At 40.8% G+C, this 25,037-nt stretch overlaps 1 protein-coding gene across 2 annotated transcripts; it reads left to right on the top strand.

Moving 5' to 3' along the window:
* The first annotated feature begins 5,815 nt into the window (after window positions 1-5,815).
* On the top strand, window positions 5,816-24,140 carry lmo4a (LIM domain only 4a). 2 transcript variants are annotated; one of them, XM_072692803.1, is made up of 5 exons: window positions 5,816-6,148; window positions 15,034-15,279; window positions 21,254-21,350; window positions 21,635-21,793; window positions 23,257-24,140. In XM_072692803.1, the coding sequence occupies exons 2-5, from the start codon at window positions 15,041-15,043 to the stop codon at window positions 23,263-23,265; spliced, it is 504 nt and encodes a 167-aa protein (XP_072548904.1). In that variant the 5' UTR covers window positions 5,816-6,148; window positions 15,034-15,040; the 3' UTR covers window positions 23,266-24,140. The 2 variants fall into 2 exon arrangements, with proteins under 2 accessions (XP_072548904.1, XP_072548905.1); XM_072692804.1 differs by having other exon boundaries at window positions 15,013-15,279.
* The last annotated feature ends 897 nt before the right edge of the window (window positions 24,141-25,037 follow it).

Genomic DNA, 25,037 nt, shown 5'->3' with positions numbered 1-25,037 from the left:
AAGCGAATCTGCATATTCCGCATATTCCATGTTTCAGTCTGACTAACTGGGGACACATTTGACATTTGAGAGTGATGACTGAAATATTACCAGCATACAGTCCAGATACTAGTCACGTGAAGTATCCAGGTGTAAATGGGGTCAAAAAACCCTTACTGAGAAATAGAAAGAACATTTTGAATTTCAAAAATTGCTGTTGTCAGAATCACCCTAGAGCCATACCTCAGCATCACTGAGTGTGTGGGTTAATTTGCCGCAGTTCCTGCTGATTATTTATATGAAAAGAATGGAAGCTGTAATAAAGGCAATTGGTAGACACAATAAATACTGAACCAATGGATATTAAATGTAGCTGTTGAGGCTTCTTTGAAATTTTCTGTTAAATATGCTGTATGTTTTCTGTTTTGTTACTGAGGCTAAAGAATAAGTACGACATTTTGACTGAAAATGAGCTGGAAATTGTCCCAATGAATGGAAGATCATATCACACTCTTTGCGTCTGGGAGTGAAGTCCATGGCCTACACGGAAAGTCCAAGTCCAAGTCTACCAGCCCAGTATTACTTGTAGAAGAGTGTCAGTGAGAAAGGGCAAACAGGTTGAGGTAATGGCCTGGCAGAGGGATTAGAGCACTGGAATATTACGATGTTCAGCTAAAACTTCACACACCAGAGTGGGAGCACTCCTGTGGAATGGAAATGACTCCACAGTGTTGATACACCTTCCTTTTTTTCATCTCTCTCTCTCTCCCTCTCTCTCTCTGTTTCTTATCCCCTCTCTGTCCTCTCTCCTTATCTGCCTTCTTATCTCTCTTTCTCGGTTTCTTTCTATTCTCTCTCTATCTTGTCTCTTTCTTTCTCTCTGCTGACTTTTTTCTCGTCTCTCACCCGGTGTGTGTCTCTATTTTATTGCTTTCTCTCCCTTCTCTCTTCCTCTTTTTCACTCGATGGACTCGCTCTCTGTACTCTCTCTATCATTTTATCCCTCCCTTCTATCCTCTTTATTTCCATTTCTTGTCTCTTTCAATCCCTCCTCTCTACCACTGTATCGACCTACTATCTCTCTCTCTCTCTCTCTCTCTTTCTCTCCCTCTATCTCTCTCTCTCTCTCTCTCTCTCTTTCTCTCCCTCTATCTCTCTCTCTCTCTCTCTTTCTCTCTCTCTCTCTCGCTATCTCTCATCAAGCTGAGAGTTTCCGCACGAATGTGACAAAAGAACAGGAAATGTGTTAATGTGTCGGAAGTGCGCAGGACAGCAGAAAGAAGGATGTGATGGTTGTACATTGTCATGAACACACTTACACACTATACCACACACCTCACATAAAAAGCACATCAACACATATCCAGACAGCTACTGTACGGACAAAAGTATTGGGACAACTGCTTATTCATTGTTTCTATTATTGAGTATTGGTTATTTAAAAAGCACTTATCCTTTTTGGAGTAACTGCCTCTACTGTTTAGGAAAGGCTTTCTACTAGATTTCTGGAGCATTGCTGTGAGGATTTAATGGCATTCAGCGACAAGAGCGCTAGTGAGGTCAGGATGTTGGATGATGATCACCACCCCCACCTCATCCCCAACTCCCCAACTCATTCTAAAAGTACTGGATGGAGCATGGTCCATCATTCCAGAGAGCACAGTTCTTTCACTGCTCCACAGCTGAATGCTGGGGGGTTTATACCTCTCTAGCTCACACCTGGCATTAGGCATGGTGCCAATAGAAAAAATGTTTAACGCTCCAGAGAATCCTATTCTATTGGCAATACTGCTTTACAGGAACTAGACTAGGATGCATTTGCACATCTGTGTCAGCAATAGGTGCAACTTAAAGTAACTGAATGCTGGTTTGAAGGAGTGTCCACAAACTTTTCAGGATACAGTGTGTTTTCAACATATTCTTTGCTGCTACATCATAAATTAGCACAATGAGGCCTATAATTCTTCACAATTAAATAAAAAAATGTATTAAAAGATTCATAGTGGTTTGGTGTGAAATGCTCAGGTCTAGGGTGACCCACTGATTCTGATTTGTTTACTGTGGTGGTGATAACATGGCGGAGTGGTACATGCAGGGCGTTATAAGGCAAAATAGTCCCCAAAGATAAGGTATCATTTAAATTTGACACTATTTCACTTGATAACAAATAAAATGTGACCCCGGGTTTCACATCAGACCACTCTGAATGTTCAGTGACTGAAATGTGTAGACATGAATTTATTTCCTTTTAAATGCTTACAATTTTCAACTAAATTAAAACAAAATTCTCAGCACATGTAGGACCTTCTTCAAACTTGTTGGAAACGCATCGCAGACAGCTCAGGTGCTACAGGGAGTGCTAAGAAGGTGAGTTTGGTACTTTGAACTATATAAAAGGGGGCGTGGTCACTGTATAATCGCACACTATCATTGATAGGAAATATTTCATAGTCAATGGATAAGTCTGTAGCATGTGACTTGAACATTAGCGCCCTTTACTGGCAAGTAACGGTAATACTGTGGGGGGAAACCCAGTGTGAGGGGAAGAGGCTCTTTTTATAAGACACCCTCGCTTTTTTCATGGCCTCTCTCTCTCTCTCTCTCGCTTCCTCTCTCTCTCTCTGGGATATTTTCACACTCTCTCTGCTGAACACTGCCCCTCTTTCATCTCCTCTCTTCTGTCCATTTCCTCTCTCTCTCTTATGCAAAGGTATGGAGGTCTATGGGACAATAGGGTACTGGGGAGCAAGGGTGAAGGAGGGAGGAGACATGTGTGTGGATGGCGGGGGGGGGGGGGGGGGGCATGCTTGATAGAGATAGTAGGGGGCTCCTTGCTATCTCATCAAAGAGGAGCTCTATTGGGAAGAACCCTAAGGCTGTGTGTGTGTCTGGGGGATGGGCCCTTTTTTGAAGCCTTTGTATGCAGAACCTTGATTTGAATATAATCACACAACACTTTTTTATCCCCTTTCCTCCCTTTGAAACGAACACCATTGTCCCACCAGAGGAAAACACTGTTCTCTCTGTTGGTGGTGCATTAGAAACCAGCATGCTGATCAAAATGTAAATGGTGGGATGGCTATGCTCTACTGTCTTCTGGGGGATTTATAAGGGCAGTTGAGGTCAACTGACATATGTGATGTGCCACACACTGTTAGAATAGAAGAGCACGACAAAGATGGTTACACTTTCACTAAAGACGTACTCAAAGGGCAACTTGACTGATTTTCAAAATTTGCATAACTCAGTGACTGAGACAATAGTGTCCTTTAGTAAGGAGTGTACATGTGTCGTCACTGTCAGACAAAATACAGCCCTGTATCTCTATTTTTTACTGTCTGACATAATGTGCATCTGGCAGTTTTACTGTATATTGTGTCAAAATGTCATGATGAAAGAACCATCAGAAATCAGAAATGCACCAAAATATATTGGAATAACATGTTTGATGCTACTGTTGACTTCCACTGAAAAGTTAAGAAGCCTTTCCTCTCTCCTATATATAATTTATACAACGTTTGGCCTACCCTGGACAAATGACAAGCATTGTTGATTCTCTAAAGGAAAATGAGCAAAAGAACAAACAAACAAATAAACAAATAATTAGAAGACATTAAATGTACCTTGTAAAACTATGATGGCACAATACTGTCTGTTGAATATAGTAAATATATAGGAATAAGACTGTAAGTAATACAGTCAAATTACCCAGAGCACTTCTGGTTAAATAATATGTGTGGAAATATGTTCACATTCTCTACAGAGAAAATAATTCTTTACAAAGTTTAGTAGCTCAACAAAACACATTAAAATAATAAATAAATAAATATGTGTGCAAATGTAATGGCACAATAAATCCATTGTGTTTTTTTGTTTCCACCTTGTTAAATTGAGAAAATAAAATGAAATTGTGTCTAATTTTTCCTGCAGAGGACTTATTCATTCATTTCACTTAGAAGATATATGCCATATGAACAGGGGTGCCCAAACTTTTGCATAAGACCGTAGAAACATATACATATGTTATATAAATATACTGTAGTTGTCAGAACAAAACTTTACCAAAACTTTAATTAGGAACTATATCAGTGACTTTATCAGGAAGTTAACCCCTTGTTCACGTTTAACAGTTATCCTATATAATATTATAGCATTATAGTTTACTACAGAAAACTACTGCTTTACACATATATGATCTCTACAAAACAGCACTACTGGGTTATTGATGGATTCAGGATTCAAAAGCTTTTTGTCATATGAATGACTAGTTTGTCAAGCATGATAAAATCCTGAATTTGCAAGTTGCATGTGAAAGCGCTGTAGATTATTATAGAAGTGTTAAAAGTCAAGTCAATGTTTATTTGCATTGAAATGCTTACAGCAGGATACATCAAATAGACTACATTTATTTACAGAGTAAGGGTCATTTGTATGTAACTATTTACTTTGTAAAATTATAGATATAAAAATTGATGCTTGTAAACTAGGTGGATGTGCATAATAATAATAATAAAAATACTGCTATGGACACCAATCCACTTTAATGCTACAGTAAGTACAGTCATTTACGGTAGTAATAAAGTTGGTTGGTGTCCATAGCAGTAATATAATAATAAAGTGACTGAGAAAGATATTGAAAAGGATATTGTAGCACTATGAATGTTATTGATTCTCATAGTTTTACAATTATTTTAATAAAGGGTAAGTATTTGTTAGCAAAATGCTACTGCTGCTGTAGTGGGATCCTTCAAATCGATTGTTCAATTATTATTTATTATTAAAAATAAGAATACATAAACCACAAGCTAAAACAAACGCAGCATGTGTGACATTTGTGTTCATTAAAGTGGGGTAAATTAACGATGGTTTGATGAAGCAGGGGTTATCCCATTTTTACAGCATTGCACTTCTATAAACCGACCACTAGAGGTCAGTCGAGACTATTGGCTTTTTTAACTTAGAACTTCTACACCATTTCCAGGTTGTTCTTCTATAGAAAGTGACCTACGATCAACCACATAATCAACAAAGTAGACCCAGTAGACCAGGGGTTCCCAAATCATGCTCTGTAGACCTAGTTCTCCCCATCCAACATTTGACCCAGCAATGTACTGGCATGAATAATGAGCAGCACAACATGTGCACAATGTTGAGCCCCAGGAATGGGAACCCATACCATGTGGTCAACATGGCCACACCAGACCAAATCCGAATGCGTGAACAAATCTGAGGCCAGAACTGAGTGGTACGATAAGGTGTAAGTTGTGACCAATACTGACAACGGGACTATATCTAAATTAAACAGTTCCCCCCCTTTGTCAGGTCATTATTGTAAATCAAGGCCAATGTGACAGCTTCGCGTTAGTTAAAACGGAGCTTTACTGCTCTCCCTCTCTCTCTAATGACTTTGCCATCCAGGCCAGATGTTCGCCATGCTGATGGAGCTCCAGCACTAGCAGTGCAGTTTTCAGTTTACAGCCGCACTTAAAAACACGAGGGGCTTTCTTCTTTTCACATCTGCTAAACCAGCCTATTACAGAAAGAATGCGTATCGCTGACTGTCCCAATAATATCTGCGTGAAAGCTGGGCTGAAATGAGGAGAGGAGACAGTTGGCCGATTCACTTTGAAGCGGCCGAAAGGGAAAGTTATTAAATTGTCTTCTTAACGCGATTACGGACCATTGAAATCGGTCTCCAGCAGGCAGAAGTTCCTCCAGCACCCATCCATCATGCTGTCATGTGCCACGCCCCCTTCGAATCTCATTAGCCGCGGCGATTGTGGCGTCACAATAGGCGTGGCGTTCGAAACGTACTCTCTCCTCGTTGTTGCGTGATTTAAGCGCGAAGTGACGAGGGAAGAACAAAAAGGTACATTTTCACTTCCTGTAAAGGTGTCAAACGGCGCGATCAGTCTCAGATACCGTCGCAGAGGAAGACCAGTGCGGACACCAGAGTCATGAGTGTGTCGTTTGTGGTCGAGCACGCTGCCAAAGAGGGACAGTTCATCTGAAGCTCACTGTGAAGCTCACAGCTCGACAACTGGGATTATTGACATCAGTTACTGATAGTTTGAGGAGCGTCTCGTTTTGGTTTTGTTTGGTTTGTGTTTTTTTTGTTTTGTCTAGTGCCAGACTAGACATCCAGACGCGTTTCGAAAAAGCGAAAAAGGTGAGTTTTGTGATTGCATTCACACACACACACACACACACACACACACACACACATATATATATATATATATATATATATATATATATATATATATATATATATATATATATATACACACACATACACACATACGTACATATACTTCCAACCAAATCACACTGCGATTTCACTTCTTTTAGCTTAAGTTGAAGCTTTTGCTATACAGATGCATGCATGCATGTATCCAGACCCGTCTACGTCTATACCTGCAAGTCCCAGAAACTCCCATAGACTCTAAGGTTCTATAGTATCACTTTAGTATCCAGTCCTCACAACTAAAGCCCAACTTGTCTTTCGTGCATTTGCAACTCGGCACCGGAGTGACCCACTTCGGATGTTTTGCAGACTTCACTTCTGTCAGAGAGCATTTCTGTTTTTGTGCACAACAGGGAGCTACAGCCCTGCGCCGGAGTGTTAATTAAAAAAAAGGAGCGCGCGAGAGTGAGCCGTTTTAATGAAACGGCAAAGCGTGCAGTTATGGCCCCGGAGCGCATTATTAAAAGGGAAGGATATATTACTAAACTGCTTTGGTGCCAACAGGGTCTGGTCATTGTACGCCGGCCTTGCTGCTATTTATAGCGAGCGTGCACGGAGCGGGCAGGCTAATTTATTTTAATTACGCGTCACTTCACTCCTGCACATGCACAGGGTTTAGGGGGTGGTGGTGTTCGTGCGTTCGTTCCTTGCCACGGGAGGTTAATGCTCGTTCAGAACAAGCCCTCGTTACGCCTTGAAGTGCGATTTGCAAAGACCTGTTTCGGGAAAACGTCGACTAACGCTCTCACGCCGGCTGTTAAAAGACCAGCGATTTGCAGCGTGCGTGCATAATCCAGTCCACCAGCAGACGGAAGAAGGCTTTCAGTGCGAGGGTAAAAGTTTCAGGCGCAGCGGACGTCATTAGCGCTGCAATCACTGTAATGTGATTTGTCTTGGAGAGCGGCGCGCGGACAGGGACGGCATTGTGTTTCTCTTCATTAGCCCCAGGTTTTCGCCTGCTTAGTTCATCCATCAGTGCGCTGGCCGGCAGGGACCGAGGCAGGGCTCACCCCCTCACTGACCTTCCAGACTGAAGGCATCTTTTAAATCACGAGAGAGAGTTTGAGTCACTTTTCGAGGCGCGCGCGCGTTGACTCTTCAGGATTTCAGGGAGTTGGTCGGTCAAACTTTAGAGTAGCCTGAAACCACCCTCAGGTAAATGAAACTGGAGTGGAGCCTCTGTATATTCACTAACAGCATTCATTTCTTCTTTTTTTGTGTATAAGTTTTTGTGGTATAATAATAGTCTTAAAAGCATCCTCAGGTAACTGGATTTGTACTTGTGTGAAATGAGGACTTGAGTAACTGGTAAAGGAGCTACCAAAAATCTTCACTCTGCAAAAAGGCCACAGAGTTTCCCCCACAACAAAATTGAATTACTAGCCTAAAACCATCCTCAGGTAACTGTTTGTCCTTATACACTGATGAGTGGAAAAATGACTTGAGTAACTGTCCAAGACGCAACCAAAACTAGCTTCAACCCTCAAACAACTCCTCAAAGAGGCCACAGAGTTTCTACAGAATTGGGGTAGAAGCTCATATGATTATCTGTCATTTCTAGTAGTAGTCCAGGTGTAAAACCAGCAGCATAGTCTAAAATGAAAAAAAAAGAAAACTGAGGTATGTTCTACCAAATAAACACAATCAATCAGAATTAGAGCATCAAAATGTAACTTTTCCTTGTATTTTTTCACATTTCTGCACAATTAACATGTAAACGATGTCGTTAGGAGTGGTTTGGTGTGCAATCCTCTGATCTACAGAGTCAGATTTGAGAACAGTGGTGGTAACGGGAACCAGACGTCTAACGTGTAGTAATGCCTCTAACAGCTACGTCACAGAAAGTTGGGATGTCGTCTTTCAAGTTCTAAGAGGATTTCTGAGTTTTAAAACCCATTAAGGTCAGAGTGGGACATGTAGGGGGTTGTTTGGCAAAGTAGCACCCAAGACCCCCCCCCCCCCCCCCTCAGTTCTTCCCCTCAATTACTCATCCTTTGACTATTATCAAATTACATTCAAGCTTAGACACATGTATGTTCATCTGTGGTTTGAGACGTTGTGACCCCTGGTTCCTATCGCCTCCGCCACATCTGAGTCGATACGTTTCTCCATAATAAACCATTTCAAACGTCATCAAACTGCACTGATTGACTTTTCCATCTCCTCCATTAGATTATGCTGGAATGTTGATAAATCTGTGGGCTTCTCATTGAAGCGTGCTAAACTGACTAAGCGTAACTAGTTGCAACCCTTATTTGAATAACGATGCCACACAGCCTACCAGCTGTCCGGATTGATTTATGTCCCAAGTGTTCAACGCTGCCTCCTAAGCCCTACTAAAATGACTTCAATGTACGGCTGTATCCAAGTTTACTCTGACTTTTAAAGACTTTTGTCTGTTAATCCAAGTCATCACTGCTGCTTAAGCGCCATGGTTTTTGCGTACCACACCATTCTTTTTTGTGTGCGTGTGTGTGTGTCAGCAATTGGTCGTGAGCGCCCGTATGCCTAAGATAGGAAGCCACACAAAGTTCTGTGAGGGGGTGATAAGACACCACATTGAGCGCCGTAGCCCGAAAAAGGTTGTTGCCAAGCGTTTTCAGAGGGGGATTAGCTTACCTAAGTTCTCAGAGGGATAATATAATTGTTCTGTATTGAAATAGCCCAGCCTAGTCGACAGCATGTGATATTCCCCCAGGGTCCTATTCACTAGCATTGTCTCTCACTCTCAGGTCTGCAGCAGAGGATGATTAAAAAGAAGGGGGATTTGCATTTTCATGAAATTAGCTGCGGCAAAGTTATTTGGCAACCTGCTTTTCAATGGTGCGCGCAGGTGTGCGCAAATGGCAGCGTGCTCGCTGCTGTTGGCAGCTGCAGAAAAAGGGTGTTAAAGCAAATTCTGTTTATGCCTTGAATAAATTTAGAAAGGCACTCTGTAAGAGTTTTTGGGCGTTTATTGAAAGGTGCATTGAAAGGACTGTATGGAGGGGGGGGGGGCACAATGTAAAGGAACAGGGCTTATACAGAGTAAATCCTTTTGATTGCTCATCGCCGTATGAACTTGCGTAGAATAACTCACACTCTTAAACATTTATAATCTTATGAAGGTAGATGTTTATTATTTTATTATTATTATTCTTATTTCAAATATACTATTCAGCCTGCTCATGTGGTCCTCAGCAGACGTGCCAGATTCCGCCTTGGAGTCATGAGTGTCGGAATTGGCTGGAACGGGCAGCTCGCCAGTTCTCTAACAGGAACACAGGCGTGTAGCTTCATGTCAGGTTTAGGATATTCAGAACGTGTTGCCCTATTTGCAAAGGAAGCGCTTACGTAGCCCTACTGTGAAGTGATATTAGACCTGTTTGGCCAGTTTTACCAGTGGAAAGTGAGGGAAGCTAAGTCCCACACCACTGAAGAAGACTTACAGACCTACGGGATAGAAATCCGAGCTATATAGAAAGAAAAAACGATTATTTGATCTGATTTTGATCAGATTTCTTGGTCTGGTGGACTGTTGTTTGAAGATGGAAGGGGATGGTGCTAATATTTCTGGGTAAGGCAATCCGTTTCACTCCAGGAACTTGATGCATTTTGGCCTGTGAAACACAGGAAACAAGTGTAGGAAAAGTTGAGGGGAAAAAAGATTAGTGGGATTCGTAATTGTTAAAGAAAGTTTTAGATCAGCATGCTACTCTGACTGTTTTGAAAGATATGTAGATGTAACATGTCTTGTGGGTGTATGGAAGTGTTTTGCAGTGTACAAGTACGTGTGTGTGTGTGTGTGTGTGTGTGTGTGTGTGTGTGTGTGTGTGTGTGTGTGTGTGTGTGTCTGATGGGTTTTCGTTGCCTGTGGTCGTGGGAATGCATGTGGCCAGCTGAAACCTTGTGCACAGCATGAGTCTGGAGCAGGGTTTCAAAGTAAGCTTTAGGTCAAGGCACCATTGGTGCTCCTGATATGAAATAGACAGAAGAACACAGAGCAATCTGTAAGCACATGATCTGAACTTCTTTATTCACTCCTTTTTAAATCCCGCTAGTCAGCAGTAGTGATTCTAGGACTATATCAATGGGAAGACCAAGACAATTTAGAGGAGTGCAAAGTCCATATATCCCAGGAATCTGTGTAACTATCAAGTTAGTCTCAGAATTGACCCAGAAAATGTGCCAATTGCATTTCTTGCTTTTAGGTGTAAACACAATGAAAACTCATAACAGACACTGAATAAATGGATAACTAAAAGGAAGCCTATGTTCAAATACATATCAAACTACCACTACCACAGCTATGAAGCTGAAGTTGGCTTCTTATTTAATTTTTCTGTTCCACCCTAAATGGTGCAGCTGTTACTGGCTTTGTAGCTGGTTTAATTGTCTTTGTGCAAAATCAACATCCTTTTTTTTTACTTTTTTAATTTTATGGAGCGATGTTGGCAAATAGCCCTGTGAAATAAGCTGAGATGAAGCTGCACATGACGTGGTGAAACCTTTTTGAGTGAGATTTACCTTCACTGCCATGAGACCACAGCAGGTAGCACAGCACAGCAAGTTCTTAAATACCACTCCACCCCCTCCACTGCGGTCGACGCTTTGTCAGTAAACGGTGTTTTTCAGGCACATGGGTGAATGGATATGTCATGGGCTCGATTCTCTCAATGACCAGTTCATCCCTGGTTAGCAGGTTAGTTGGGCTTTTTGTGACCCATGCGAGGAGTCATGTAGGTTAATGTTCTTAATGATTCCCTGTCAAAATGGTAGTATTCTGGTTTTCCAGTGGTGTTGATTCCCCCGTAATGAAGTGGTAGGTCACTCAAGTCAAAAGTAATTTACCCGCTGGTGGTTGTAATTCAGAAATGCACTCTGATTTTTGAAAAAACAAGCAAATGTGAGCGTTTAACTCTTATTATAGGACGAAGTGAAAAGAGAATTCTAACTGAAAAGAATGGCCTTTCTTTTGGAGTAGGACGCATACACTTCAGGCTTTCCTGCTGCCTTTCGTCATCCTGCTGACCCCCGCTCGACCCTTCCAATCAGAGTGGCCCAGTCGTGACCCCTGACCTGGCTTCAGTATCTCCCGTCTGCTGCCGGCTGACCTTTCCTTCAGGAGAACAGAGAGAGGAAATAACATGTGAAAGAACCTCAGATAGACGTTGATCCTGGCTCCCTTCCTGCAGTTTTCTGGTTCATGTCGGCGCTTCTTGTTGTGGAAAACTGCATGGCCTCAGCACATAGGCTCACTTTCCGCAGCCAGCAGAAGAGACAAAGCATCACTCAAGATAAAACTTGTCAAGATGCTGCTTTATTACAGGAAATGCAAAGAGGTCATCCTTAGTCTCCAAAATAAGATCAGGTGGCTCACACTTGCTAAAGCTTATTCTCTTGAGCAGCCCATGACCCCCAACCCAGCCATCCTCAGCTCTGTCTAACACACCCTGTAGAATCTTGATGCATCAGGAATCCCGTCTTGATGCATCTTGATGTCTTGGTAGATCGCTTGACACGTGCTGTTACAATGCACCATTTACACACAACTCCATACACAACTTTTAAAGAGCCAGAATGCTACAGTGTACTTACGAGACTGTTTTTCTAACCTTTGTTTAAGGTATTTGTTATTAAACAGGCTGTTTTTGTAACTGTGCCTTTAAGATATTGATAAGGTATTCATAAGTATGATCGCACCTGATTGGCTGCTTGGTTGTGTGGTGCATTTCCAAAAGGAGTTTAGGTAGAAACTCTCCTATTAACTTCAATATTTAAAAAGGGGGATAAACTACTGTAGGCTGAATAAAACAGTGAATTAAGAAACAGTCAGTTGAGATGGGACATTTTAAAAGTTTTTCACTATGGATTTGCATTTCGACAAAGGTCAACATTCAAATAACCATAAAAAGTTAGCAGGTGATCAATTAGCTGTTGGTAAGGAATAAGCGAATGTGGGCCTATAGACTTTATTTTTGGGTTATGACACTGATATATAATGGCAGAAACGTTTATTAGCACAAGTTTGCAGATCACAGAAGAATACATAAAAAAAACAACAACTGTTTAGTCAGTGAAACCGAGAGCTGATGCTGCAGCTCAGCAGCGAACCTAGCTAGGGTCGGCTTGAGTAGTTAACACCTAGCTAACAATAACCAGCTCTAAGTTAGAGTAGTCTCTGCTGCGCTATCTCTGCCATCCATTAACATCCTAAACATCCTTGGTAACATGCTCATGTTAAATCACCCGTGTTTCAAGGGTGCGAAGTGTAAAATGCTAAACTTACTTAATTATAAGTATACGAGCAAAGCCATCACGTTTTACAATCCTTCGGAAACGTAATATCTGTATTTGGCTTGGGCATTTTCTAAGTCTTCTTGTGACCATACCTAAGAGATACTAGAATAGTGATTTGTTGTTGCTTTTGAATACAGTAATATACTACTCACGCACCCTATGCGTACTACTCAATCATCCCTGATGTTTACCCACAGCATCAAAGCTTAACGCTGGATAGCCTTGTGCATGATCATGTTTTCTGTTGTTTTTTTCTAGACTGTGATGGCACCAATAGTGGATCACATGTACGATTTGACACCTCTGTGACATCAAGCACTTGAATTTCACTGCTGAATATTGTATGATATTACACGTGGCAAAAAAATCAAACGGCTCTGTGTGCCTAATGACTCTGCATCTATTATGTATTGTATTATCATTTTTAAAAGTAGTCTAAAGCCTGCATAGTTTGAACATTGATTGTTACACGTGAGAAAACATGGATCATATGTTGAATGAAAATGAATATGTTATTGAAAAAAGTGCTGACACAAGGTCTAGGTCATATTTATGATGTGTTTGTAAAAAGCAGAATTGTTCACAGCTCTGATCTCATAATGATGAATCCCAGTGTCCTCGTAATTAAGCAAGACCTAAATGGAAAACGTCAGAAAACTTGCAAACTGAGTTTTAAAATAGATCTTTCCTCTTCAGAACGGTTGGTGAACTGAGCCTATTATTTTATTGCATGTGCATGTGAAATTTCTCCTGAGTTCTAGTTCTAGTATGATAGATGATGCCTGATTCTGTTGGATGTGTTTCGCTGGGCTGAAGATGATGGGTTGATGATATGAGCTGAAGCTGTCCTTACACGTAGCAGAGCTGCTACTGATCTTTGAGATGTACGGAACAGGTTCATCGGAGCTCGTATGGTTCTAGTTACAGGCATTCGAAGGCTGTACCGCCTCAAGTCGGACTTGAACTGCTCCCTCATTTGCAATGGAAAATCCTGGAAATGAGCTCCAGATCCGATAACATCAAGACCGATATACCAATCTCGCTGGACACTGTCGGTCACATTGCCACCAGCATGTTGTGTTTGTGTGTGTGCACTAGTTATCCCCCCCCCAAGACTGTGCCATTAATTTCACATTGCAGGAACTTCCTTGGACATTCTTGTGTAACATTTATTTTTTAAGAGTTTGTAGAAACTCATTTCGAAGGCATTAAGTCATGGTAAAGGGATATTTACTGGGGGCTTAAAGCACCATTATGGTCATGTTCTGTTGATACAGTTGAAACCGTTTAGTTGTGCAAGTTAGCCTTAGGGAAATGTTTGTATTTGTGTTTTTCCTGAAATGGCTCTGTGTTTTCTTGGGTAAACCGAGCCAGCTCTGCATGGTAAGCCTACTGAGATGAAGCTCTGCCAATAAATAAAACAGGCAATCAGAGCTGATTCTCTGGTTGTTTGCCAGCTCTAGTGCCTAACCATGAGCACAATTTAGGCCTAAAACAATAGTTTGACAATTAATTATTAGAGTTTATTGACTGGACTATTTGATTTAATATTGGTTATCTTCTTTTTTTTTTTTTAATTGATCAACATCCCAGTCCGTCCTGGTCACCCATTTATTGTCATTGACAGTTGTTTATTAAATATCTCTCAAGGCCTTTTTCTTTACCCAGAATGAGCATAGTTTAGGACAGCAGCTGAGTGCATAGTCAGCATAGCGAGAAAAGCAGATAAAAGCACACTTTACATTCCCCTCTTTTCCATCCTCTAGTCTTAGTTTAGAACGCCTCAAAATGTCTTTGATTACATAACTAGGGATCTATCTAATTTGCCCCCCAGGACGAATTCTGTCTTTTGATGAGGTTTGAGGTTTGCCTAAATATGCTGCTTTTTACTTTTGATCTCCTCAGGGTGGTCATAAGAATCACATAAATATCATAATCGTGTACAGTTTAAATACATGTTTGAGTGGATTTGGAGTAAAATTCAGACTTCTATTGATGCTTGAGTACATTTGTCCATTTTAGAGATGGGAGACACATTACACTGTGTCTACTGTGGATTCTATTACTGATTTAGGTAGCTTGTATCATGATCAATTTTGCTATTGTGATACACAATATACTTTACAAACAGTGTAAATAGATAAAATTAGATTAAAAATCACTACTTAGTACGGAAGAATATCTGAATAGTACATTTAGTATTGCATTTAGTATAGCTGAATAGTATTGCAATAAATATTGTGTATCCAAAAAATGTCTTTAAATATCATGATATAGTATTTGTACCATATCGCCCAGTGATATGTTTGTATAATGCTAACTTGTGACTAAAAGTATGTCTTCTCTCTAGCTTGAGCAAAACTTAAGGCACCACATATTTTGGGTTAGGCAATGTGTAAATTAGATTTTTTTTTTATCAAGCTGTTCCTTTAATGGCAGTGCCAAACATGCCTTATTCTCACAGGTTTTCTTACAGATGTGCTTTTTTAAATTTCCTTTTTAAATAGCTCCTCTACCGTCTGTCACAGGGCTGCAATGGTGAACAGCCGCGTGGAGTCCTCGGCCGTGGCCGTGACAGGAGGCAATGGTGGGGCTGTACGCTCGTGTGCTGGCTGCGGTGGCCGCATTTCTGACCGCTTCCTGCTCTTCTCCATGGAGCGCTACTGGCACACACGCTGCCTGAAGTGCTCGTGCTGCCAGGCCCAGCTGGGCGAGATCGGCACCACCTGCTACAGCAAAGGGGGCATGATCCTCTGCAGGACCGACTACATCAGGTACGGGCAGTGACCCTCTTTAAACTAATAAATATATATATATATATATATATATATATATATATATATATATATATATATATATATATATATATATATATATATACACAGAGATTATGTACTGTATATTTCCAAACTGTGCCATTAGTGACCATGATGTTTCCTCAGTTAATACTACGTAGAGCTACGACATTCTTAGCCTAATACAATGTTAAAGGGAGGGCCTATACTCTATAATGTACTGTAAAATTCATGTTTTTTAGAAAATATGTCCCTATTAAAATGGCTAAGGTGTAGTTCATACAGTTATTGCCCAGACCAGTCTATAATCATGCTATTATGCTTTGTTTTAAATGTCTGATAAAAAGTTAATACTACCTTTGAACAATGTAAACTCTTCTAATTTCATTACTGTATAAAACTAAAATGAGAAGAATTTTCTTCTTAAACTTTTATTGTCTGCAGATGTTTTACAAGAATGTCTAACTTGGACATCCCTGTTGTAGCACGCAGAGGAGCGTAGCCTTTCTAAAGCCATCTGTAGCTTATTTGCCTGTTGGGAAGCAAGCTGTGTGAGCATACAGTAGCCAGGACAAGAGGGTATAAAATACCACGGTCATGACAGGAACTGTGTGGGTGTGTGTGACATGGGACTGGGAACAGCCATATCCCTCAAAGGCCTTCCACATGCCTTTCATGTGTTTTTTCCCCTTAAGGAACGGGTTTAAAGCAGTGAATGGCGTTAGGGTTTTACAATATATAAAAAATACTGGGAATGCACCAATCTGATCCGCGGTTCTGCTATCGGTCCCAATACTAACAAAATTAGCTGGCTCGGGTATCGGATAATTAGTCTGACCCAAAGGGCCGTTCCATTCCCGGAAACCGATTCTCGCACCGTCTGTATTCTAGGCTCTATAACCCAAGATTAGAGTAACCTTGGCCTGTCCTCAACTATCAGCGAGTAATCCAGCTTGTCTTCCATATAAGGAGAACCGAGAAGGGAGAAGCAGCTAGCTTTAGTCTCACAGTTTGAACTTCAGAATAAAAATCCTGAGACCTTAAGTCTCTCCAAGATGGTCAGGTATATGGAGTTTTAATTTAACAATGGTATCAGATCGGTATGGGGTATCAGCCAATACACAAAATTAATGTATCGGTATCTGTATCTGTATCGGAACAGAAAAAGATGGATCGGTGCATCAATACAAAACACCAAATCACAATTACACTGCAGTGTATTGCGATTATGATTAGTTACACTGTGGCAGAACATATTAGTGACCATCTGAAGACGTGGGTGAAGTTTGGCTTTCTTAATTTTGATCTTGATTCATCCAAACACACAATCACAGAAAGCCACCTTTTGCAATATATTGTGCAGTCATAATTGGCATAATAGAAAATGCTGTTTGCCCAATAAACCAGTGAAAAATTACACCAAAAAAAAAAAAAACTTGGCATGCGCTTCCAAAATATTTGAACCTATAGTTTCTAAATCCAATTTTTTTGTACTGAATTTAGCTGTTTAATGGCGGTGTCACCTTGTTTATAAGCCACTATAGTGGCGCCCCGGCTCTCTGCATGTGTTTGGCCCTCCCTCCTTTGTGTATATAATGCCAGGAGTTCCAGAGGTGAACAGATTAGATTTGTTTGTGATTATGAGGTGCTTTGAAACTGACCTTTGCTTGTTTGGATGTGTGCGGTGGTGCGTTGGCCCATGACCATGCGGCATCGGTGCCCAGACTGCCCGCTTGGTGCCAAGTGCGGAGCACAGAGCGTGTTTGAGAGTGCTTGGCATGGGCCACGCAGATGGTTTGGTGCATGTGCCCGATGTCTCCGTGCCAGGTCATACTTGTTCTCGAGGGCAAAAAGTCTTGCAGACCCCTAAAAAAACAGCAAAAGTGGTACGAAGCCCTCGAAGCTAATGCCAGACTGGCTTTGACGGCTGAATGCCGGACACTCATGCACATGCTTACTGATAATTAGCTTGACATTATGATTTTAATGAGGCCCTTAATGAAAAACGTTTTTTTTTTTGTTTGTTTGTTTGTTTTTTTCTTGAAGGGTGGCAGTCTAACGAGACTGGATGACCTCATCTTTGGCCAATGGCAAGGCTATTTTACATGTACCTGTCAGGCTTTTTTTTTTTTTATTTTATTTATTTATTTTTTTTTTATAAACTTTCAACATGTGGACCCCCTTAAATTGTTATTAATAATAGCTTAATTAGGATTATAATGAGGCTCTTAATGAAAAATAATCATGTGTTTTTTAAAGGGTGGCAGTCTGACTAGACTGGATGGCTTCATCTCCTGACAGTGGAAAAGCTATTTTACCTGTAGCTGGGAGGCCAGTTTTTGACGTTTGTATAAGTGCATGGGCCATGTATAATGCAAGCCTATTATTAAGTTATTAGTCTTAAGATTAGGGTTTTTTTGACTAGTGTAAATGATTTAAACACTATAAATTATGTACTTCTTATATACAGTAAAAAACAAGCAGTAAAGATTTTAGGCACTTAGTTATTTCATTAGTTTTTTTTCTACCATTTGAAAAGTATTTATCTAGTTGTTTATTTAATTACATAGTAATTACATTAATTCACTAACTTACTTTTTTTGCTTGTATTTTATTGGCAAGAAATGGCAATTAAACATAAAGCATAGTTTTCCCAACCTAAATAACAACTTTACCAAGCTGAAATCATAATATGCGCTATCTCCTCTACTACTTACAAAACAAACATGGTTTCAAACATTCTCTGCTTGTTTCAGTGATCTATAATTAATGAGAAGTAATTAGTATGAAATTACAGCATAACTTTGTTATTGCCAACGATAACTCTAATAGGGTTACAGGGTTATAATGCATTTGTTTGTTGTTTCTCGATTAGTAGAGCTAATGCAGGACTGACCATGGACCAGTTCCTAATTGGATTTTATTTTTTAAAAGCTGTGAACATTTAAATTGACCTGAAGTCACCTGAAGAATTCACAACAAACCCTTATTTATTAGATTTATTGGCAAAACATACTCCAGTATGTTATACCAAACAAACCTAGGTCAGTCCTTCAACTCTCTAACTTTCCTGACGTGGGCTGAGATGGTGACGGCTTCGCACGTTGTGTGTGTGGTAGTCTTTGCTAGATGTAAAGTATATTCAATCTGCGGTGTATTAAATATGTATAATGTACTGTAGCTAATCAAAAGGGCAGAGCCTCATTGCCAAATGGCGCGGTGCGGAGCCTGAGGTCCGATAAAAAGAAAGGAGCATTAATTAGGACGAACAGCGCTGCTTTCTGCCTCCCCTTATTAAATTACTGTTTGGATTAAGATCAAAAATTCATTACTGCGAGTCAGTCAGTGCCAGGACAGCGATAGCAGAGGGGGAGGCAAAAGAGAGCAGGCAAGAAAAAGCAGAGAGAGAAAAAGCAAGAGAGAAGAAGACGATGGCATGGGCTGACTGCCAAAGCGGTCCATCACAATAAGGCCACGAGTGGAAGAAACGCTTCCAGTATTGAAAAGTAGCTGCGGAAGAGTGGTTTAGAAGTGTCGTCTCTGGGTGTTTCATACAAGTAAGGCCTTGCCAATCGTGCAATTTTGGTCAATTCTTAGTTGTGTAATAAATCATTTTTGGATTATTAAAAGATGTATTCTTATACTTGTGGAATGAAGTTTTTTTTTTTTTTTTCAAGCTTTTTGTCTAATTACCATATATCGTACTGTGATTGGTCCTCTGGGGTGTAATTTTAGGATTAAAAACAAAACAGCTGAAGATTTATACATCTGTACATACATTTTTTTTTATTTGTCACAAACTACTTTTTGAAAATGAAAACACATACATAGGAATGCAGTTGTGAGTAAAGCAACCCCTTAGGAATTACCCATTTTTGCATTGATTACTAATAAAATGTGGTCTGATATCTAAATGACAAATATAGAGAAACACAGTCTAACTACACTAATAACACACAGTTATACTGTTCCTGCCGTTTATTGAGCACATTAAGTAAACATCCCCAGTGCAGGCTAGAAAAAGTGAGTCCCCCCTTTGGCCTCAATTTCCACTAAACATTTCTGCTGTAAATTTCTAAGCACTGTATAAGTCAAACAGCAGGTGTGTTTCATTGCCACTCGAAAAACGAAATAAAAACAAAAACGATAATAAGACCTATAAAAATAATAGCTATAGATATAGTATATATTATAAAAAAGCTAAGGGAATAATAATGCACTCTATCACAGTGCATCCAACAATAAAGGTGGCCGTGTGCCTCATGCACTTATGATCTCATGCACTGGTGATCTCATGCACTTGTGGCAGATTTGAATAATTAAAAGTCTCTGAATGGATTGCAGATAAGGTGCCAGGTTTGATAGGCTGCTGGCCCCAAGCTGCAGACCTGTAACTCCGTTATGAATTGTGTTATGAAAAGTGTTGTAACATGAACGTGTCGCACAATGCTTTCTTTGGTGTAGATTGTGATTGTCAGAACTTCTACAACACTGACCAACTGTTTCATTACAAAGAGAGCATAATAGTATATTGTGTGTCATGGCAGTAAAAGTAGCTAAACATATATGGAACTGTGATCATTTCTGTTTAATACTGATCATTTTCATACAATTATGCTTGTTTGTTGAGTGTATATGAAATATGGTGAATGATTGAGATGTTCTCGCAGGTGCTGTTTGTGCATAATGGCATTTTAATGTTGATTATATGAGCAAGTTGAGCAAGTGTGTGCGTGTGTGCAGATGATATTTTTTTTCCCTCAGATCGTCAAGAGCAGGGCTTGAACTCATTTGAGCATTCTCTCAAAATTGCCCATAACAACCTCAAGCCCAGGCAGCAGGGTAATCAAGTGCGCCCTAATTAGGAGCCAAGGGTGGATCAGAGGCTCCCTTTAGCCACCCCCCACCCACTGCCACCAATTATACTGCCACTCCACATTAGCTGATAGGCTGCAGTCAAGGACTGGAGGGCATTGGTACCCTGCCATGGAGGCCTGAAAGGCTCCTGTACTGCGTCATACACTCAAATTACCTATTCCGGTTATAGCGAAAATGTGGCTTCCCAGGATCTGCGTCTTAAACTTTCTTTATAGAAAGTTTGGGAAGGCTTTACACTAGATTTTGGAGCATTTCAGAGGTCAGGAACTGATTGGTGATTACTTCTGGATCAGAAACACCGCTCCAACTCAAACTCAAGGTATTCAATGTTGCCCCATCACTCTAAATAATGCAGGTCATCCGTGCTGGGCACAATGCTGGGGGGCTTTATACCCTTGTAGCTGACACGTTGCATTGGACAAGGAGAATTTAGGCTTATGGATGATTGTGTCAGAATGTCCCATTCGAATGCTTTTCTATGGGATTATTTAAGCCTTTGACTCCTGTATCAGTGACTCCTGTATCTGTGGGGCAGTGGTGGCTCTGTGGTTAGAGTACTGGGCCATTGATGACTTGTGGACTCGATACCCAGACTCGGCAAGCTGCCACTGTTGGGCCCCTTAACCCTCACTGCTCTCCGATGGCGATGGCTGCCAACCACTCTGGGCATGTGTGCTCACTATCACTGTGTTTGTTGCTGTATGCCTGGTGTATGCCTGTGTTCACTGGATGGATGGTTTCAATGCAAAGGCAACACAAATGGTGAAAAGGGTGTCTCAATAGATGCAATTTAATATGGCCAATTAGAAAGGGGTACCTGAAATCTGTTGATTACATAAGATGTGTGGAATAGGGTTTCGTAAAATGCTCTTTTGCAATACCAATATTGTTTGGACAGCAAGTTCACATTAGTGTTTTATGGAGCATCACGCGTCAGCCAGAGGAAATGTAAGATAATTAGGAAGCTGTTACCATTTCTTAACAGCCATATTGCCTCTTTGTCTCATTATGGAGTTCCACACTGATTGATCTGTGTATGCAGAACATTATCTGAACGCTGTGCTTATTTTTGCAGGCTGTTTGGTCACAGTGGGGCCTGCAGTGCATGTGGACAGTCGATTCCAGCCAGTGAGATGGTGATGAGGGCGCAGGGCAACGTCTACCACCTCAAGGTGAGTCACTTGCCCATTTCGGCTCTGGATGTTTTAAAAATTTGGGGGTTTCACAAAGCTGGGAAATGTTTCACACCAGCTTAGATGACACAGTTGATTGATCGTTAACCTTCTAGGTTTGTAAAGAGGTAGATTTGTGTTTGTGCATTTATTTTCAGCAAAATGACAATAATCACTCTAGACTGAATAAAATTAGAGTCTTAATGCCAAATCTAGAATGTATAGAAGTACATTGACTCACCTTTATCACCCTGACATATCTCTGCTCCATCTCCTTACTGTAGTGTTTCACGTGTGCCACGTGTCGGAACCGTCTGATGCCTGGGGACAGATTTCACTATGTCAACGGCACCATCTTTTGTGAGCATGACCGGCCTGGTGGAGCCCTGCTCAGCAGTCATCTGACCCCGCTGCAGAACAGCACCCTCCTCCCTGACCAGAAGGTGAGAGACTCTTGTTTGAAATATGCTTGATTATGTGGTCTCTGACCTGCATGACATACTGTCTTTCCTAAATACGGACACACGTGTTGCATGGCTTAAAAAAGCAGGAGCTGTCATCCTAAAGGAATGAGTCTGTTAAACAAAGTCACTTGTAAAGAAAAGCCATAGGTTAAAGCCTAATTGCCATCTACTGCACTGATGGCATTCAGTTGTTTTTGTTTCCGTCCAAGTCAAGTATTGGGAACCGTTCAGCTAATTGAATAAAATCTTTGGAACTTTGAAGACTTTGTGTCTAAGATGGACTTCTGTTATAATTCTCTGTTGGAATGCAAGAAGGCTCACCCATTTTCCAACTAGTGAAACTCTGGCAATCTACAGAAGTCAGTAATAAAAAGACATTTTTACATCTTGCTGTGGAGTAAAAGATGGCTGTCTGTAACATGACCTTGCTGTGTTTGCTTTTCTATGAGGGTTGACAGTAACCTGTATGGAGAATGCCAGTGCAGACTCAACTCTAGATGTATTTGCTGACTTTCCAGTAGACCATGAAGTGAAGTGCTTTTGCATATTCAGGATAGTTTGTTCCTTCCACCTTTGAAATGATTGAATTTTAGTGTTTTGCTTAGGTACCTTTATCGTAATTATACTTTTATAGTACAATTCTTGGAAAGCTGGCTTCAGAGTGCAGGGTCAGCCATGCTATGGCATGCCTGGCAGCTTGGTGTAAGTGGGTATCAAACCCACAACCTTGTGATCAATAACCTGGAGTTTCTTGAAGTTTAAAATGATTTATCTGTTCAAACAGGACAGGCATTTGCTTTGATTAATGACATCTACAGTGGCATCTGTCAAGGGGTGGATATGTTAGGCAGCAAGTGAAAATCAGTTGTTGAAGGTGACATGTTAAAAAAACAGGAACAATAGGTGAGCATAAGGATCTAAGCCACTTTGACAAGGGCCAGACTGTGATGGCTAAATGACTGTGTCAGAGCAGATCCAAAACATCAGGCAGATCTTGTGGGTTTTCCGGTATGCAGGGGTCAGTACCTACCAAACGTGGTCAACGAGAGGGCAACCTGTGATTCGGCCACAGGGTCAAGGGCATCTATGGCTCATTGATGTGATCCACGGAGGCCCTACCTCACAACTTACAGAACTTAAAGGATCTGCAGCTTATGTTGTAGTTTCGTTGTAGTTTCGTTGTGGAGTCTATCTGTTGTGGTTACACAAGGGGGACCTACTCAATATTAGGCAGGTGATGCAATTGTTATGGCTGACTGGTGTGTGTTCTTCATATTAGGACCAGCGACACACAATTTTTCACTGATACTCACTGTGATATAATGAATGGTCTAGAAGGAAAATCCTCAGACAAGCCATATATGGATTTATTCAGTTTTATTGAGAAGCATATGTGACTTGATTTATTGACCGAAACAAACCTGCTCTTTCTCTTTGTGTAGGTGTGCTGAGGGGAGAAGGACTTCACACAGCATAGCGTGCCTTCTCCCTGTCCTCCTCCCTTCTTCAACCCACTCTCTCTTCTCCTTCATCTTCCCGTTGTGAAACGTCCACTCATATACAAGGCGCTCTCATTCTGTGCATCAGCCCTCCTTAAAGGACCTCGTCACCTGAGCAAACGTCTCCAAGGTGAACCTATCCAAACCCTTCGCAAATGTCCAGGCTAAGCTGAGCAAGCGGAGCGGGAGGGCAGAGAAGACTGAACTTACTGTTAATGACTGCTGTGGTTTGCATCTGGTGGAGATCTGCTAAGTGAAACATCGTGAACCGTAAACCAAGACTGCTGAGAAGCCCTAACCGCAGAAGATGAGAAGGATCTACACTAGCAGTGCTATTTTTACATTTGATATGAAGACATTTTTTGAGGGATGTGGATGTTCTTGCAACACTCTGGACAGTGAAGCACTGTGGACATTACTGTACTTTCGTTCTCCATCATGGATGATTCAGAACATTGCCTCTTCCACCTCCCAACACCTCCGCTCGCCCCCTCTGAAAGAGACTTCATTTTTTTGTGGTTTGTACTGTTACGACATTATTCGCGTAACTTATGGTTGTTTCAAGTTTTGTACTGCTGGTGGTTGCCTGTTTCACTGACTGGAAATCACGCTTTCAAAGGTGGGTTTGATGTACTTGTCCTGCTTGAGAAGCAAAGGAGAGGAGAACCCAAATGTATATATTCCCCTTCTTGTGCTCTCACATTGTGTGCTTCAATGGCTGATTTCTTTTGTGTTTCAGTGTCCTCTGTTGATCAAGCAGGCAGAGGTGCATTTAAAATGATATAAGATATCTGTATAGTAAAAAAGTACTTATTAAATAACTATAACCAGGATATAAGGGTCTTGTGGTGTTTGTAACACAATGTGGGCTTGATTCTAAGGCAGTTGATTTTATAAAAAGAATAGATTTTTATCTAGCATCCTAAATAAAGGTGCTGTTGGTAAAAGAAATGAGTGTGAAAAACCTTTAAGATGTTAAAAAACATTTATATCAGGTTGAGGTTCTTTAGACCTTTTGAAAAGGTTCTTTTACTTTCACACTTTCTCTTTTACAATCATAAGGCCTTATTCACCAGCTATTCTTAGGAAGAACCATTCTAATGTAGTTTTTCAAAGATTTTGTCGTTCACCAGTGTTTTCTTATTTGAGATTTGGTCATGTTCCAGGACAATGGGATCAATCATAAGAGCAGAGCTGTGAACAATAGAGAAGATACTGGTAAATGAGAAACATTGTTCTGATGGAACCAAAAGTGGTTCTTCTATGAACCCTGTAGAGCACCTCTATTTTAGGAGTTTACTGATTATTTTGGCAACTACTAGAAAAACCCAAATGCAATCAAACGATAAATAATAAAAACAGAGGAAAACAGAGGGAAAGCCCTCTGTAAAGGCTCTGAGAAAAAAACAGGCGGGAGGTTTTAAATATGCATCATCATGCAGATTTCCAGCTACTTACCAACATTTAGTTTAAATTGTTTGGGATGTTTTTTATTTTTTTTTTCTTCAATCATCAAATACCATTACCATTGCTGTGATGAGACAGGCCTGTTTGTGTGCGCGTACATGAGTAGGAGCCACTGAAAGGTAAGGGCAACTCTCAGGTTTGAAAAGCATGGTCGATTACCCTCGGGAATGGAATTCAAACACTTGAGCCTCAGTCATTACAGAAAGCAATTAAGAGTGCGATGTGCTCCAGGCTTGGATTTTCTCCTCTTTTTTTCC

Source organism: Salminus brasiliensis, chromosome 1 (assembly GCF_030463535.1).
Source record: "Salminus brasiliensis chromosome 1, fSalBra1.hap2, whole genome shotgun sequence".
Lineage (NCBI taxonomy): Eukaryota > Metazoa > Chordata > Actinopteri > Characiformes > Bryconidae > Salminus > Salminus brasiliensis.
This window is presented reverse-complemented; position numbering and strand designations above follow the sequence as displayed.

Excerpts from the sequence above, each read along its gene's own strand:
- lmo4a (XM_072692803.1), top strand. The coding sequence starts at position 15,041 with ATGGTGAACAGCCGCGTGGAGTCCTCGGCCGTGGCCGTGACAGGAGGC. Across the intron at positions 15,280-21,253 it reads TGCAGGACCGACTACATCAG|GCTGTTTGGTCACAGTGGGG; the intron begins GTACGGGCAGTG and ends TTATTTTTGCAG. Across the intron at positions 21,351-21,634 it reads GCAACGTCTACCACCTCAAG|TGTTTCACGTGTGCCACGTG; the intron begins GTGAGTCACTTG and ends TCCTTACTGTAG.